Source organism: Crassostrea angulata, chromosome 5, assembly GCF_025612915.1.
Source record: "Crassostrea angulata isolate pt1a10 chromosome 5, ASM2561291v2, whole genome shotgun sequence".
Classification (NCBI taxonomy): domain Eukaryota; kingdom Metazoa; phylum Mollusca; class Bivalvia; order Ostreida; family Ostreidae; genus Magallana; species Magallana angulata.
In genome coordinates, this window is record NC_069115.1 from 52,688,783 (window position 1) to 52,704,051 (window position 15,269).

General features: G+C 32.3%; 1 protein-coding gene across 1 annotated transcript; it reads left to right on the forward strand.

Annotated features, from left to right (window-relative positions):
• Window positions 1-10,477: 10,477 nt before the first annotated feature.
• On the forward strand, window positions 10,478-15,109 carry LOC128185497 (uncharacterized). Its single transcript, XM_052855080.1, has 6 exons — window positions 10,478-11,072; window positions 11,220-11,525; window positions 11,615-11,887; window positions 13,132-13,437; window positions 13,570-13,854; window positions 14,796-15,109. The coding sequence occupies exons 1-6, from the start codon at window positions 10,478-10,480 to the stop codon at window positions 15,107-15,109; spliced, it is 2,079 nt and encodes a 692-aa protein (XP_052711040.1).
• Window positions 15,110-15,269: the final 160 nt, after the last annotated feature.

Genomic DNA, 15,269 nt, shown 5'->3' on the forward strand with positions numbered 1-15,269 from the left:
TTCTTGTTGGGATATCTTACAGCTTAAAGGGGCATGGTCAGGATTTTGATCAAATTCAATTTTACTATTTTTATTTTTTACAAAGCTTAGGAAAATGTATTTCTAATGACCAAGTGAAGTTTGAGAGTCAGTCGTAGAGTTATGAGCAAGATACAAGCTCACAACTCTTTGTCGGGTAAACAAGGCTCGTGCCCTGTATTTGTTTGCAAAGGTTCAATTTTCCAGTAAAAATATTTTTCAAGCAGATTTGTCTTTCTTCATTTTTAGCATGAATAAACAGTTTCTAACATTTAACACATTCACTTTAGGTCTAAAACTGGAATTTGTACTTTAACATTCAAAATGTAAACAAAAGCTTTGTTTACATAGCAAAGAATTGTAAGCTCTGTAACTCGCTTAATATAACTCAACAATATATAACTCAAATTTTGGTTGCCTATTCAAAATGCCTTACTGAAGCATTGTAAACATTTTAATCGGAAAAATAATTGTTGATCAAAATCGTGACCATGCCCCTTTAATACAATGGGTTAGCTTTTTTAACTCAAACTGTATACTTTATTAATTGCCAAATTGATTTTCTATGAAGTATTATTTTAATATTTACGGCACGGAAAGAAAGTAATAGGTTTATTTCTTTTAACATCAGGGTTACAAAAGCTTTTAAGGACTTGGATTACTTGATTACTTGATTTGTTTCGTTTATCGTACAGTGGAGGCAATTTCTGTCGCATTCGTCTTACAAAACGCGATATTGATTGAAAAATAATATTCAAACGTCATACGTTGATATTTATAGAACCTCCTATTAATGTTGTATTTATTTTAACCTTGAACTATGTCAAATATCTTAATATATCTCCAGATCTGGAAAAAAATCTAAATACTTGTAAATCAGATAAATTTGAAATTAAATGAGTAATCAAAATTTGAAATTAAATGAGTAATCGATTCACATCCAGCAAAAGGGGTTCGCCCTTAAAATTGGGAGCCAAAAGAGTTCTTAACTTTTTTCCAAATAAAGAGAAAGTACTAATATGTAAATTCAGATTTTATAAAAAATTGATTTGTATATTTTTCCCGATTATGTTTAAATACGGGACATAGTTTTATAAAAAGTCCTTATGGTGACCTTCTGCTTTGACAATTGACGGCCTTAAAATCATCATGTTATTTTCAATAGAGATCGTGCTAATGGCATCATTCTTGTAACAATTTTTGAAAATGTTTAACTCAGGATTTTCACTTTCAATTGAACTTTTAGATATGATCTTTAAAAATAATTCTTATTCGCATGTTTTAATATGAAACGAAATGTAAATCAATTTGAGATACTGTTCTTTACACCTTTATCCCACAGTCAGTCAACAATAAATTTTAAAGAATATTCTCCTACAAAAAATATTAAGTCCAGGCTGCTCTCCTCTCTAGTCCTGAGAAACGCATTCCATACACTGATCACCGTCCGTTATGAATAAATTCTGATTTTACATTCATATGTCGATGCTATTTTTAATCATAAATGTCTGGTAGTACAGATAATTGATGAAATTTTGACAACTGAAATAATTATATCTTCGGATTTCTTTAGGGATATCGCAATTATTTAAAAGTTTTGACCTGGTCTTAAGTACGAAACTATCCCTTGCAACCTATAGTTTATTTTTTTCTGTATGTGGGCATTATGAATTTGTTTACCTGCAGTAAAAAAATTTAAGGATTAAAATACATGTATATAGGACACCTGTTTTGTGTTATTAGCTTTGATGTTGGAACATTTAAATAAAAACTGAACAACACGTAGGTTTAACAAAACAATACTATTATGATTAATATTATGTATATTTTGGAAAAATGGGATTTTCTTCATTGCATGTACAAAACTTTGTTTAATTCTTACCAAAGTGGCGTTGACATAGAGCGTCGAGAGTTCGTTAGAAAATGTAGCGTGGGACAATTGTGTTAAAATGCACATATATAACATTCGTTGTTGTATGAGCATAAACTGTTAATAAGCCGATCCTTCTCAGTCTTTTGCCGGAGATTGAGGTAAAAATATGACGTTTACGACAAAAATAACGACGTTAACAACGATTGACAACAACAAAGTTTTAGCACATATTTATTCTTCTTCCATGAAATCGAAATGTTATGCCAATATAGTATTAAAAGGACCCGTTGAAACTATTTGTTTATTTTCATTATATAGTTTGCATTTTTCTTAAAGTTTTTACAGTTTAAACAGTTTATTGCCATTCTTAAGGTTCAAATACTTACTGTTGGTCATTTAATTCTTTCTACTCTGACTCATATTTTTGAACAAGTTAAATGTTTTTCTATTTATAGTTACAACTCTACAGGAAATAGTATCCATGTTATCACTTTTGTCTAAGTTATAAAGTTACCTGTTCTCTGATTGGCTAAGTTAGTCTAGTTTATGTGGTTGTCATTGGTTAACGTTAGTTCATAGAATCTAGGCATATATAAGAGAGTGATTGGTCAGTTTTCTTCACGGTTTGGGGAGTGATTACATAATGGTAAGTCTCCATTTCTGTTCTTAGCACTTAAACCTCTTGGGTTTAAAGCTATGAATAGATTAGAGTTAGGTTTAGCATGATAAAGCATGATTTATGTAGAGTTAGGATTTAGTTCATTTTTGTAGGATTTAAAGCGTTTTTTATAGTACAGATTTTCTTTGTTTAGAGTGTAAGTTTAGATAGGTTTTCCCTTTTCCAGTCGTTGTTCAAGGTGTTGTAGAGAACTTATCATTTTTTTTATAGGGAGGATTATATTAGTCATTAAAGGAAGAAATTTGATATTTATAGAGATGTAGCTCGTTCCTCTTCTTTTATTATTGAATCTATTTTTAGATTTTATGGTGGCCCAGTAGTGACATATTTTGATATTTAGCAATTATTTGGCATTTTTGCATTTTCTTATTTATTTTTATTAATTGTAGAATTTGATGAAATCATTAAGTATCCATTGTAATATTAGTTCATTATAAATTTAGATTATACCTATTTTCATATTAATTTTCGCTTTGAGTACTTCCGTTTTTTTCTATTATTATAAAATTCTTATAGTTGTTGCTATATTTGACTTAAATCAACTCTATAAACATTAATAAATTGTGTTAAATCTTACTGGTCTTTTCATTTCAAGTGTTGACCATAGTTCAGGAATCCACTTACCTAGGTTGATTTTTAACTGAGCCAGTATTTGACATTAGGGTTACTTCGATCACAAGAGTTATTGCCCTTGTCTTACTGGTTCCGTTTACACTATAACAAGCAAAAATAAATGATAACGAATTATGGAACAAATAAGTGGCTCGACACACACATATCCTAATGTATTCTTTGATGGATCGTAAGGTATCTTTTTACAAACATTAATACTGGCTTACTGACTATTAAGGGTTGGTCGTTTAACTCTAAAGGACCCCAGTGATACCACGCTGTACCCCAATGACACCCACATTAGAGGCATTCCATAGTTTTAATAAGTTATTACGTCTTAAGAAACAAGGGGAACAAGAGAGACATTATAATAATGTTTTCATAAATGATTTTCATGGTAAAATATTTCAACTAGAGGAAAGAGACCCATTACATCTACATGTTTGTAACCTTAAAAAGACCGTAAAATTAATGTTATTTTAAAATAGGGAAATAGTAAAACATACTCATATTGGATTTTATCCGACGATTTTTAAAAACAAATTGACAAAATTCTGGAATTGATTTTAAACGAATATTCATCTCTTTAAAATAGTTATTTGTTATATCTGTCTGACATCATTGATTTCATCTAATGAGCTTATTGTTCTTGTTAGGAGGGGGGGGGGCAAGAAATGCATGTCATGATGTTTAAAAGTTATCTAGACTAAAATATAAAGGGGGAGGGGTCAATTTTTGCCTTTTACAACCGAATATTTTCTTTTTGAGAAAAAGAATTCCCTTAATTTCTTTGCTAGACACAAAATGCAATATGTAATACAGTCATAGGAATGGGTCTCTTTAATAATCTTGCACGTACTTAACCTCTTATGGCTCCGGCTTTGATTGCTCCGGCTCTTATAGCCCAATGCAGGCCCATGCATTTTGTAATGTAGGCTCTCTGTGGTTCCTGTTCTTGTAGCTTTGTATTACAAGCGTCGAATACTTTGTAAAAATAAAAAAAAGAAAAGACTCTGTTGCTGTAGCGACAAAAAGGTCTTCCATTCTCATAAAAATGTATTTTTCTGTAAAAACAAGCTTGTTTCAAATAGAAAGTATAAACGATATAATATTTACTTTGAAGAAAACTTTTCGAATGTACTTCCATGTCAAACAAAGAAATGTTTAAAAAAATCATTTTTGAGTACTTCCTTTGACGACAGTAAGTTACGCCGATTCAATCAAAGATGTTTAACATATCTATATGCAAACGTTAATCATCCCACAAAGTTTGGTTGTTGAATTTTTTACAGTTTTGAGATTTCGTAGAGCAAAGGTTTATTGTCTTGGGACAGGAAACGGACGAACGGAATAGCCCTATGAAGATAAAAATTAGTATGTCTTGAACATTTGCCTTACATTACTACATTACTGTTTATTAAGCTTACTAAAACAGTGTAAGAAACACAGTTAAACATATAAAAATGCCATTGGTTTGAATCCTTCCGATGAGGACCTGAAGTGACTGCCGATAAAATGAAACACGTAAAACACATTTTCTATCAAATGTCTATTATCTATGTAAGATATGTGTCTTGATCACTTACAGTTTCTGAGATTTGCCTGGTATAATATTTAGTTTAAAAAAGCTACTTCACATATCTAACCGGAAGTATATATATATTTTTGTTTATTTAACATCGTATATATATGACTTATTTAAGGATTTATACTAATATAATAATTCTATGTAAAATAACTAATACGGGTTTTAAAAAATAATTTTAGAAGTGCTTCCGGTGACGACCTACACCGAGCAAACCAAAAAGTGTAAACTCATCTACATACCTACCTACCTAGTCCTTGTTGCACACGGGGGCACATAGGGCAAGAACAAGGAATTCAACTCTTCTCTGTTCTTGGCTATCCTTTCCGCTTCTCCCCAGATAAGGTTCATTCCTTTAGTTCTTTTCGACAGTACGCCTCCATGTTGTTCTTGTGCGGCCTTTCATCCTTTTTCCTTCTGGAGTCCATCTTAGTGCCACTCTTGTGATATCATTTGTTGGCTTTCTTAATACTTGACCCATCCATCTTCATCTGTATTTTATAAGTAATGTCCTTATGTCTGTTGTTTTTGTTATTTTATGTAGATTTTTTCGTTGGAAACTCATCTACAAACATAGATTTGTCATCCCGCAAAGTTTGATTGTTCAAGTCATTACTGTTTTTGAGATCAAGAGGAGTCAAAGTACTTTGTCTCGGGACAGGAAGCGGACAAACGGAAGTGCTCAATGAAAATGAAAGTTAGTATTTGTTGAACATTATAAAACAGGACTTTATTGCTTAATAATCTAAAATTGTCAACAACAAAAAAAGTTAAACTTAAAAACAACTTGAATTGTTTGAACCCTTCAGTGTGGACTGGAAGTGACGGTCGACAAAATGAAAGCTGTTAAACAAATCTTCATTCAAATGTCTATCATCCATGAAAGTTGTGTATTTTAACAGTAATAGTTTTTGAGATCTCGTGGGAACAAAATTTGTTTTTAAAAAGCTACCTGAGATAATTGAGAAATTTCACCGGAGGTAGAATGTTTTTGTTAATTCAACATCGCATAGATGACACATGTAAGATTTTTTGCTATCATATTCATTCTTTGTAATATAAATAAATTGCGTAATTAGAGCTCTCGGCGACGAACAAAACAAAATAGTTAAAACACATCTACAACAAAAAGTCTATCATCCCACAAATGTTTGGATGTTCAAGTCTTAATCGTTTCGAATATCTCGATGCCACAAGCTTTTCGTCGCGGGACAGGAAACAGACAACCGGAAATGAATTTTCAAAACATTAAAAAAAACCGCCTCGAGACATTATCATTTTCTATCATCCCTGAAAATTTTCAGGGAAATCTATTCAGCCATCTCTGAAAAATTCTGCAGACAAAAAAAGGGGAAAAAGAATAAGAAGAAAGAAAGAAAAAAACCCACTACAATAACTATTACCTTAAAAACAATCGCAATTTGAATAAAACTAATCGTTGAAACTCAATACTGGTGTTCTTCTACCAGTGCTGTTTCTGCATCAACTTACTCACCGCACTTTTTTTGACAACGTCAAAGATACAAGTACTATATGTAAGCCTTCAAGAGGCGATGTGACTATTTCCTTGGGCCCGTTTCTCAAAAAGGCGTACATCTGGGCTTAAGTTAGTCCAACTAACAAAGTTACGCCAATATTTTGTCGGGTCTAAGTTGCGTTTCTAAAAGAGGCGTAAGTTAGAGTTTAAATGTCAAAGAACGAAGAGCATGCACATATCATATTTTGTTTTGCTTTGAGGCAATGATTTATGTGGTGGATCAATTTTCCAATTCATAGTTCATGTACCTGAAAGTACGCATGTTATACTTTAATCCTGAATGTGCATAGTTCAAGTTGTTCATAACAGTTTATATTAATGAAAGTAGAACAAATGCCTATACACTATATAACATAATGAAATTTTAGAGAAAAACAGTTGATATGAAAGAGGAATATTTAAGAGGTTTCAGATACCAAATATATGACAATTAAATGCATTGTAGATGATATTGAGGCACAGTCGTACAAATTTATTGAACGAAACAATGCATAGAAATTAACTCCAATGTTCGTGTAAAGTTCAAATATTTATAAACTACACGGACAGGGTACAGTAGATAAGCCTGCATACATCTGCCGAATGATAATTATGCTTCATCTAGATATTTTGACACTTTCAGATGCTCGGATAAGGCTTGATTCCTTTTTAACACATTAATATATTTTCTATAGAAAATAATATGACCATTAGTTATAACCAACAACCCACTGAAATCAAAAATATCTACTGTATTAATAACATTACATGAACCTTGTCCACGTCTACAGAAGGAAGAAAATTTCCATTCTCTGTTCCAATATTGAAAGAATGTAGACAATGACATGGAAACGATTCTTGATTTTCTGCGATTCAAATGATAATAGTTTTGAAAGATATTGTCAACAATGAACAAAAAAAGAATAATAAACATTTGAGGACGTGGTCTCCCCAAACTCCCTTTCCTGGTTTTGGTTTAATCGATTGATTGTTTTGTTTTCGTTTTTTTCGGGGGGGGGGGGTTAAAAGTAATATATACTGTATACAGGGAGTTACTCGCCCCCTTTTAATTTTCAATCATTTTACCCTCGTTGTCAGCGGGCGAATTTAAGACTCGTTGATTTTCACTATCTAATATTCAGTAACTTAAGTAACAACTGTGACTTGGCGAATTCACGACAGAGCGAAACTGTTTGCAAGTGTAGAAGGGCGAAAACTACACGGGACGAAAATAACCCTGTATACGGTATCTTGATTAAAATATAGATATAAAAGCATTCATTTAAGAACACCCTACCTATTTGAAGAAAGTTTTATAAATAGAAGGTTTCTAAAATTTTAATGGAAAAGGCATCTAAAAAATCCCTTATTCCCCTCCGGATAAGCCATTGTGCATTTTAGCGATTTTAACAAGAACAGTACCGATAAGACCCAACCTAACACCATAGTAAATCTCAACTTAACCACGGGTTTATTTTGGGGTTTACTCTGGGTTTACTTTTTGAAAAATTTGGGTCCACTCGGGGTTTACTTTGGGTTTACTCGGGGTTTACTTTGGATTTACTAGAAAATTGCTTTTGAGGTCAACTGTACGCACTGAAGTGTGGAACAGTTTAGTCTCTGTGTCCACTCTGGGTTAACTTTGAATTTACTCTGTGTCCACTCTCGTAAACCCAGAGTAAACCCAGAGTAATCTCAGAAAGTAAACCGCGGGTTTAGTTTGGGTTTTACTTTCTGTTAGGTTGGGTCTTATCGGTACTGTACATTTGAGTTTTACTTTTTTCCCTATCTGCTTTGGCCAATGGGTTTTGGGGTGGGAGTGTATAAAATTATTAATTTAATAATTATGACAAATGCAAGCTAGTTAAATGTGTAAATAATACACACATTTGTAAAACTGCTAAAACAACGCTTTCGTATTGCAAGTCGACAACTTCGAAATAAAAAAAAATATTCCTTGATATACATACAGTACCAATCAGACCCAACCTAACATAAAGTAAACCCCAACTAAACCCTGGGTTTACTTTCTGGGTTTACTAGAGTGGACCCAGAGTAAACCCCAAGTAAACCCAGAGTGGACACAGAGAGTAAACCCCGATCAGAAGTATACCCTGAAAGCAGACGCTACATTTGTATTCGGAATACACAAGGGGCAGGAATCACAGGAAGTAGAATGATAAAATAAAATACAGGTCTGCTTCACACTTCAGTGCATATAGTTGACTCCAAAAGCAATTCTCGAGTAAACCCAAAGTTAATCCCAAGTGGACCCACAGTTTCAAAAAGTAAACCCAAAGTAAACCCAGAAAGTAAACGAGGGGTTTAGTTGGGGTTTACTCTGGTGTTAGGTTGGGTCTGATCGGTACTGTACATCTTAAGGTCAGACGACACGTTCCTCGAGAATCTTTTTTGTATCTCCTCGTAATAAAGAGTTCCAATAAAAAATATTAATTTTATAAATACTTTTAAAATGATCAAAATTTACTTGGATATGGTTATATGTCTAGACGGTCGAGTGGTTAGAACCGTGGCCGCTCACTGCCAGAAGCGTATAGGTTCTAGAGGTTGTGAGTTCAAAGCCCCGCCCCGGCGGAGATATAGTTCTAATATAATGAATTTCGCTGTGCTGTAGATGTATTTTTTTTTATATCAGCAAATCAAGAGTATTTTCAAGAGGATTATATAGGAAATTGCCTACTCTAGTATTCTGCAGAAATGCCTGGTAAGGTACCCTAATTTTTTGCAAGAAAGCTTGTCAAAGTAGTAGTAAACCATTAACAAATTCCTGGGAAAAGTTATCTAAAATTTAGGAACGTGTCATCTGACTTTAATATGATGAAACAAACCTGTCATTGATGTTTCATATGAAGGCAATTGATCACTTAATCCTAGAATTGATAAGATTAATGAATTTGATTTCCAAAAATTCAAGGAGGTTTGCATGTGAAATTTTAGAATCTTCAAGAACTTTGACAAACGCTTGTCAATAGATCTAGAATTGATACACAACTCTGTACGCTTCTAAAACATATTTTCAAGTAATATTTTAACAAAAATTGATTGTACATGTATCTAATGCGAGTTCATTTACATTCAAAATATATGTAGCTTTCGTACGGTTTCGTAAAGTTACTAGGAGTAAAAAAATGAAAAAGAGAATGTATACGTGTTGTAAAATTGTATGTGATATAAGTGAATGTAAACGTTTTGCGTTGCTCCTATTCAAAGGAGTATTCTTGATATTTTGAAATTAGTTTTTTTTAATAGGTTCAAATATGATTAGAAACATTAAATTTTAGTCTATGCTTACTGAGTATTGATTTAAAAACCAATAATCTAATCGTACTTATGTATACATCTATCTTGTTTGGTAATACATGTTTAATTTAGAATTATTAGCATCTTTGTAATTATTGTGTTTATATCATTTATCGGGGTATACCCATCTTTAATTATTCATACTTAAAGTAGATTTCATTAACGAGTAGTAATGTATATTACATATCAAACTGATTTACCTTAATTTATTTAGAAATAGGAACAGATATCAAACAATGGTTATTTTTTAAAGTTATACGTACATGTACAAATATTTTAATAAGCGAGAATGAATACCTTAAAAACACATAGAACAAACTAAAAATTAAACTTCTTTGTTTATTTTGCCTTCAAAACAAAACACTATCCATTTTTATGTAGAGACTAAGGACTTACGCCCATATTTAGTCCCAACTTAGTTTCCGCCTTTTTGTGAAACGCAATTTAGTCTGGTTTTGAGGTCCCTAGTTTAGTCCAAACTAAGCTTACGCCTGGACGTAGGCCTTTTTGAGAAACGGGCCCCTGATTTCCATTATATCAAATTCCAAACATAATATTTTAACTGAGTACACCCTTAAGAAGAAAAAGTTAATATTTCGAAAAGAGGTTTTCAATCTTTTAAAATATACTCTGAAACTACAGGTATCACAAATAAAATTTGTTAAAACGAAACTTGATATCGTGCACGGAGATCATGCATGTGAAACAAATACCTGGTTTTATGAAATCATGACTATTATTTTTTTTTTCAAAAAATAGAGTACAATGTACATAACGGTAAGTTACTTTTTTTTATCTTGTAGATGGTGCTTAGAGATTAATAAGAGGACGAAAAACCATGAATTGTTAAAAGAAAAAAACCTTATACCAAACATGGCGACTTCATATTTATCAAAACCCGAAACTAATTTCGTTTGTTTTGCAAAAGTGTGCGTGGATGTTGTAAAGATACCTTTAATTGACATTCTTTTTGATCAGATCAAGCCAGACGACCTTTACCATAAAATCAAATCATGTGCCGCTCTTTCAGCTGAAAACGGTAAACTTGTTCCAGATCAAAAGAAAATATGCTATTTATCACCACCTCATCTCCCTGACTATAAATCATTTGATGTTACTTTACTTTACACACTTATAAGAAATTTGTGTCCTTCGCTTGAACCAACGCAAGGTTGGGGGATTAAACCAAAGGCTACACATACAAAGATTGGGGATGATATCGAGCGTCTAAGACTGTTTAGAAACAGCTTTGCACACGGCGAATCAACAGAAATTAATGACGATGAATTTGATGACATTTGGAAGGAAATAAAGTCAGTTATTCAAAGAATGCAAGCATCGACAAACCCATTAAAAAAATATGAGCTCGAGTTGATAAATATAGAGGGCTGTAGGTTTGGATATGAAGATCGGGAAAAGTACAAAACTTTTTTGGGGGTTACATTGCATATGTGGAAACATATCGAAGGTAAATGTAAGTAAGAAAATAATCTAACAAATCTAATGATAATCTTACTAATTTAATAACTAGATAAGGTATTAACATAAAATTTTCCCTGATTCAAGACTGTTCCAATTGATCGATTTTATTCTTGTTATGCTTGGTGTGTTGTAGATGAACCTCAGATTTGTATAAAAAGTGCTCAGGAAGTTTTATGCGGGGAGACAACGCATTTTGATGCAGACTTGAAACAGTTCGATTCTCAAACTTGGTCAATGTACTGGCAAAAGACAAGAGAAAAGACAACAGAACAAATTGACACAGTAAAGGATAAGTACAAGAATAGCTCCAATTTAAGGCTTACAGTAAATTTCGTGAGTAAGGAAGATGAAGGGGAGTACCAAGTTGTCTTAGCTAGAAAACACAATGGTGGGGATTACAAGTTATGCAGCAACAGAATTTATTTAACACCAATTGGAGGTATTGTTTATATTTATCACACCAAAAAGAAAACTGGAAAAAAAATCTTACCACATAAAATGTCTAAGGCTTGTGTTTTAAAATTGCAGAAAAACCATACTTCACTCGTTGGAAAATTACAACAGGAAAAAAGAAAATAACTATTAATTACAGTTACAAAATCTCAGAGAGGTCACCAAAAGTACTTAAGATAGAGTGGACAAAAAATGGGGAAAATATAGAAATTAAGACAGGAAAGTACGATGGAGGTGGCTTGAATGGCGGCTTTTTTATTCTGAAATCACCAACTATGGACGATATAGGCAATTACTCATGCACAGTCACCAATGCTGTAGGATCAGCATCAGAACATGCAGATTTTGGTAAAATTGAAGATAAAATTACAATTGTCTTTGTTTAAGATCACAGAAATTATATTTCCCCCCTATTTTTAGCCGGTGTCATGGCTATCGACATGTTAATTGCCAGTGTTCTATAAATAGCACAACTACCAAAGTAGACAAAAAACCGAACAGCATCAAAGTAAACGTTTCCCCTATACGAAAAAGTTCCACGGTTTTTTTAAGACTGTTTTTTTTTGGGGGGGGGGGGGGGGTTTGTTCGCAAGGAGTTTTTCTGTAGTTTTTCATTTAGACTTATTAATTATGTGTTTTCAAAAGAAGACAATGAACTTTTGGCGCATATTATACAATGCGCATGAATTTCCTTGAACTATTTTACAAAACATTGGTATTCGGCTGCACATAGAAGAAATGCGGGATTGATTTTATAATGTTTGTTTCAAACTTCAATCCACTATTGTTTTTTGTTTTTACAAGACAGATCTATTTATGTAATAGCTGCTTTCAAATTTTAGTCGTTCTCTGACGCTATAACGACATTATCATACGCACGCGAGAGAGAAAAAGACAGAGAGAGAGAAAAAAAGATTGAGATTGCCGGTCTGTACTATAGAAAATGCAAAACATCAAAACAGACCGGCTTTCAGTACTTTGATTTTGATAGTCAAGCAAAACATATGTGTCAGACGTAGAGTTATAATCAAGATGCAGAGGTCACAACTACTTGTTTTTAAACAAATTTCAGGCGATGTTTTTGTTTACATATTGAATGTTGAACAGAAAATAATGATTTAAGTCTGAATTGAGTGTGACAAACCCTTTTTTCGTTTATAATCGTTTAAAACGATCTTCCAAATCAAAAAAGGAGATTGAGACAACTTTACTTCATGTAAACAAAACTAATGTAAACAAAAAGACGACACAACCATGTTTACAAAACTAAATTTGTGACATCTCTTTCTCGCATAAAAATCAACCCGTATGTTCCAATTCTTGCTGGAATTAGAATTTTAAACATAAAAATTGAAACAAAAATTTTTAGTTCATTAGACAAATTGTAACTAAGTGATGAATTTCCTTGCAATATCTCTTATCGAATCCTTACCAATCTTTTGTCGCCATTTATTGGAGAAATTGATGTGAAACCCAGACAATGGGGTGATTAAATTGTTTTTGACTCACTTGATACTTCTAAAAGCCTACGCATGACTAATCTTATTTATTCTTATCAATATTAGCAAAAACTTGCAAAATATTTTTTTCAGATCTTCCAATTGCAAACATTTCAACCAACTCAGGACCAATTTTCGGATCAAATACGATAATTACTTCAAGAATTTCATCTTGTCCATCACTTGAAGGTGTGGAATGGCAAAAGAGCATTGACGGAAATACTTTTAACTGCATAGACATAAGTCAACCACGATATAAAGGAAGTAGAATTGAACCCGAGTCTCCATTACTTGTCATACCGAAAACAACATTTGAAGACAAACTTTATTATCGACTTTTAGTTTGGAATATATTTGGACGGTGTATCAGTGATCCGTTACATCTCATCGTAACAGGAAGTATGTACCAATGAATTACTCTTTTTCAATTTTAGAAAATGAAACGTTGTCAACATTTTTTATTTACGCATTAATTTGTTTTTGTTTCCTCTTTTTTCGTTAATTAAATATTATATCGTGAAATGATTGTAGGTCCTCCAAATGTTTTGACAAGTCATAGAATATATTTCGAACATCAATCAGTAAAACTGATTGGCACAGTTTTTGTGAGTGAAAAGTCTCCTGCAGTGCACACAGTATTTTGGACAAAAAATGGAGAGAAAATTGTAACGTCTGAAAGAGGTGGAAGATATTCGGAAGTGAGCGTTGACCATCCTTCACTTACCATAAACAGTGTAAACTCTCATGATATCGGGGCTTATCAACTCAATGCCATCAACGCCGTTGGATCAACTGCTAGTGACACTATTGTCCTTGGTAAGTTTAACAAAAAGTATTTTTAAAATCATAGTTAATATACGTTAATTTAATGATCCAAATTTTACATGTAGCCGTAGGATTCAATCCTTAGCAAATTCATTGCTATTGGATTTTGTTACTAGATAAATGTATATTACATGTCCATCTGGCAATTTCCTTTATTCAGGTTGATACATGTAGTATCGTTTTTACTAATTGGAACAGTTCAAGAACTCTTAAAACAAACTTCGGTTAATTCACAACCCTTATCAAATCTAATCTGGGGATTTAAATCAAGCACAAAACTGCATGCGAACAATTTTTTAAACTAACTGGGGTTTAGAATTTTCTTCTTTATCGTTAATATGCATAATTTTAAATGTATTTAATATTGTTTTATTAAATTGTAGTTGATGTTTTTTTCTATTAAAAAAGTATTTGCAAACAAATATAAGACTCGAGCTTTGTTTAAGTAACCACGACGTCTTTCCTCTGTATTTCGCTTGTAACATAACTTCTAACATTCAAACTTTGGTGAATCATTTCAAATAAAAAAGTAAACTATTTTATTAATAAAAATAAAATTTTCATCTGAAATCGTGTCTATGTCTCTTTAATATAAATTTGAATCATGCATCTTTAAGGAATTGTGAAAATAAATTATGATAGTTCATATTTAACATATGTAACACTTACGAAGTAAGTGCACGTATAAACATTATGTCATAAGAACTTTAAAAAATTACAACAAATTATTTGAGTTTATATATGTTATCACCATATATACAATTTACAAAACTATAGAAATAGTCTCCCATATAAATAAAAATAGTTAATTTGAAAATTCCTAGCTAATATTAATTGTAGTTATATTACATAAATTTTGTCTTTCCAGCCCCGATTTTGATTGCTGGGGTTTTTTTCTTTCTATTTTTGAAATGGTTTTTTTTATCTTTCAGATGAACCTAGAATATGTGTGGAAAGAAAAGAAAATCCTGATAGCAGCCACTGCTTTATAGCACAGATCCAATCCGTTCCGGCAGCCTATCACTCTCAATGGATGGTAAAGGGGAAGGATGATGATACGTTCAAGCCAGTCGACATCAATGATGAGGAATTTAAAGGATCTTCAAACGCCCTTCCTCGTCCTATATTGGTTGTAAAACACAACCAACTACTTAAAGAGAATTGTTTTGTCATCGAAGTACAAAATTTTGTTGGGAGAAAAACACATTGTTTTGCAGGCATGTTTTATTTGCATTTTTATCGTTAAAGGGACTAAAACGATTTGAGAAGAATTTTCTTTTTATTTTTAAGTATAAAATGGTTTTCTTGTGCATTTTTAATGATTGACCAACATTTGAATGTTAGATGTCAAATTACAAGCGAGATACATAGCCAAGAATTAATTGTTATGTACACAAAGCTCGAGT